General features: G+C 50.8%; 1 protein-coding gene across 1 annotated transcript in view; it reads left to right on the plus strand.

The window, feature by feature from the left end:
* The window catches only part of CUNH19orf66 (chromosome unknown C19orf66 homolog), a gene marked incomplete at its 5' end in the record, with an annotated part of 12751 nt that overhangs the window by 6010 nt on the left and 3467 nt on the right, over positions 1-3274 (plus strand). Inside the window, one exon of the mRNA XM_018575105.1 lies at positions 2667-2822. Within this exon, the coding sequence (XP_018430607.1) occupies positions 2667-2822 (156 nt within the window). The remainder of the gene's footprint in view (positions 1-2666; positions 2823-3274) is intronic.

The raw sequence follows: 3274 nt of genomic DNA on the forward strand, positions 1-3274 counted from the left end.
TCGGCAGGTGAAGCCGGTGTTCTTTTGCTAGAACACCGGCTTCACAGGCATTCAGGAAGCCGGCCGACGGGGCATGATCCGCCACCGGACTTCCTGATAATCTGGGCACCGATACTCGGCTAGTACCGGAAAAAAAAATATCGGTACTCGATACCGGAAAAACCAGTATCGGTGCATGTCTACTTCTAACCTTTATCCACTCTAACCAAAAAATAACAATATTTTGACTAGGGATGCACCGATACTGATACTAGTATTGGTGCCGATACCGAGTATTTGGGTGAGTACTTGTACTCGCCCAAATGCTCCGATACCTAGCACGAGTACTTCCTGTATCAGGAAGCCGGGCAGCGCATCATTACACGCTGCCCGGTTTCATGATTGGCCGGGAAACGGCTCCATTCTCTCTCGTCACTTGTGATGAGCCAGCATGGAGCCGATTTCCCAGCCAATCAGGAAGCCGGGTAGCGTGTAATGACGCTCTGTCTGGCTTCCCGATTGGTCAGGCAGCAAGCGAAGCCGGGCGCCGTGTAATGACGCAGCGCCCGGCATTCTGATTGGCCGGAAAGGCGGCGTCATGCTCCCTCGTCATCTCACGAATCATAATATTAAGAAACTGACCTTAAAGCATTAGTTTGTATTGCTTTAGAAAAAAATGTGATCTGTCCCTTTAAGAAAAAGTATCGGTAATTGGTATCGGCGAGTACTTGATCAAAAGTATCGGTACTCGGTCGTTAAAAAGTGGTATCGGTGCATCCCTACTTTTGACTAAAGCTGAGTTTTGTCCCGATCACAGATGAACTTTGGCCCAGAGATAAGAATACAAAGTCAACTGTTTTCAGTTGGTCAAATGTCGGCGTGTGACCTAAAATAAGAAGCAGTCTTAAGGCCTGGTTCACACCTAGGCGTATTGCATATGCGCGTCTGTCGCGCGGTAAAAAAAAATCGCGCGACAAACGCGCGTTTCCGGGGGCTACTTGGCTGTACCCCAATGGAAACGCGCAACAAAAGCCGGCCCATAGTAGTACCTGGACCTTTTCAGGCGTGGGCCGTTTTGTAGCGCGTTAGGGACGGGCTGAAATACGCCGAGGTGGGAAGCAGACCCATTGAATACAATGGGATTTAGATGTTTGAGCGTTTTGTAGGGCGTTCGTCGAGCGTAGAACCCGCTACAAAACGTTCAGGTGTGAACGAGGGCTAAAGCAGAAAGCCGGGCTGGAGAAAAAGTCAACCTTGCAGCGGGCCCACCCCTACACTGCAAGGGGTTAAGTGTTGGTTTTGTTTACGGGAATTGGAATACGGCGAAATACTTTTTCCTCTTCCACCTTGACCAGTTCCCCCAAAAGCAATTCTCTTCCATACCTGACCCGTCAAGCCTATCCAAGGTCCTCATGTACAGTGCAGGACCACCCTGCACCCCCAATGCGTTTCACCCTGAGGACGGGCTTAACCATTGAATGTGTCATAACAGGAAGGGCCTAGGATGGTCTTTTGCAGTGAAGAGAAGCTGCTTGTTAGGGTGTACATACACTTAAAGAGTCACATATGGCTGAATACTGGCTGGCTCCTACTGTAGACTCAGAAGCCAGTGGTTTCCAACAACTTCATGATCACCGGTAGTGCCGGATTTACTCTCCCTACCGCCCCAAGGCCAGGTTTTTTTTTTACTGTTTCTTTATTTTTTATCACTTTTTTTTTTTTTTATTTAATTATTTCTTCTTATTTTTTTAATTTTTATTTATTTAATAATTTTTTAGACACAGGAGAAAACAAGCCCCTGTGTGATTAGCAATTGGAGGTGACAGGTTCTCTTTATTGACCCCTGTCACCTCCAATACGGGAGTTCTAGCGCAGCACGGCTCTCCCCTCTGAGGCCCCGTTCACATTGAGCGATTTTATCGCGCGGTAATTCCCGCGATATCGCGGCTATTGGCCGCGCGATATCGCTCTTCAAGGCATCTCAATGGGGCAAAGGGTCCTGCTGTCGCGGGTCGTGCGTCGCTACAGCAGGACCCTTTTTGGAGCGGATTTTGCCGCGATTCTCGCTTGCTCAATGCAAGCATTTGCGCGATATCGCGCAAAATGCAAATCGCGTGACAAAAAGGGGGGAGGGGGGGAGGCTGCAGACTTGTTACATGTGATCTCGGCGACATCGCTGACATCACATGTAAATGAACAATCGGCTTCCCTCACTCTACATACATTTAGCTCGGCGTGTGCAAAGCAGGACTAAGTGTAGAGAGGGCAACTTACCGCCCGGCGCCCGGGACTTCCCCACAGGGACACACCGCTGCCGCCCCTCTGCGCCCTGCCGCCCTGAGGCCGGGCCTCAGTGGCCTTGTAGGGAATCCGGGCCTGGTCACTGGAGGCCCCTTACATACTCCTGAGGAACACTAGAGCTGCAACTGGTGGTCAGCAAAATGCCAACGTGTAGTGAAACCCATATGTACCATAGAGACAAGCTGGGCAATGCCGGTACACACAGCGCCTGGGGCTGCAGCCGGTGCACTAAGGAACATTGAAACACTACGAACCCTAAGAGAACCAGTCATGGTTCTGTCCCATTCCTTGCGCTGTTGCGGTACTGGGAGAAGTCTTGACCGTCGGAACGTGAAGTTTGCTGAAGATTTGGGGCAGGAAAACCCATTCTTGTTTCTCCTTTTCAGGACCTGGCTGCCAAGCTGAAGCGTCTTCCTCTGACGGAGAAGAACTTAAAAATGTTCAACAACGCCACCGAGAACCGCATCCCCTCCAATGACCACCAGTTCTCCTGCGGGGAATGTGACAAGATGTGGTGGAGGAGGGTTCCACAGAGGAAAGAGGTGGGTGGTCAGAGGAACAGTGATAGCGGTGATGGGGGACTCACGTTGCACTTCTAGATTTTGGCCTAATATACTCCAATGAGGCCCATGACAACGAGGCCCTCCACCCTTCTATATCGGTATTGTGGGGGGCAGACCTTGAAGTCTCTCGGAGTTTCTGAACCGCTCAGTGTCTTCATTCACCTCGTCCAGTCCACCAACTTCTGCCACTGTTACCATGGCTTGGTCCTTCTATTATTCAGCACCAAGAACAAGTAGCGATCCTGCAGCTCCTCTGAGTGCCAATGAGTTCTTAAAGGAGAACTATGAGGGGGGGAGGGGCTTTCCACTCACCTCATAGTTCTAGCCGACCTGTGACAATGAGACTGTCTCAGGTCGGCTCAGTAGATCGGGAGGTGAGGGAACACATACCGGCGTTCGCTCACCTCTCGATCCTGTCACGGCTCTCTGCC

Source organism: Nanorana parkeri, unplaced genomic scaffold (assembly GCF_000935625.1).
Source record: "Nanorana parkeri isolate BGI_ZX_2015 unplaced genomic scaffold, ASM93562v1 scaffold3559, whole genome shotgun sequence".
NCBI classification, from domain to species: domain Eukaryota; kingdom Metazoa; phylum Chordata; class Amphibia; order Anura; family Dicroglossidae; genus Nanorana; species Nanorana parkeri.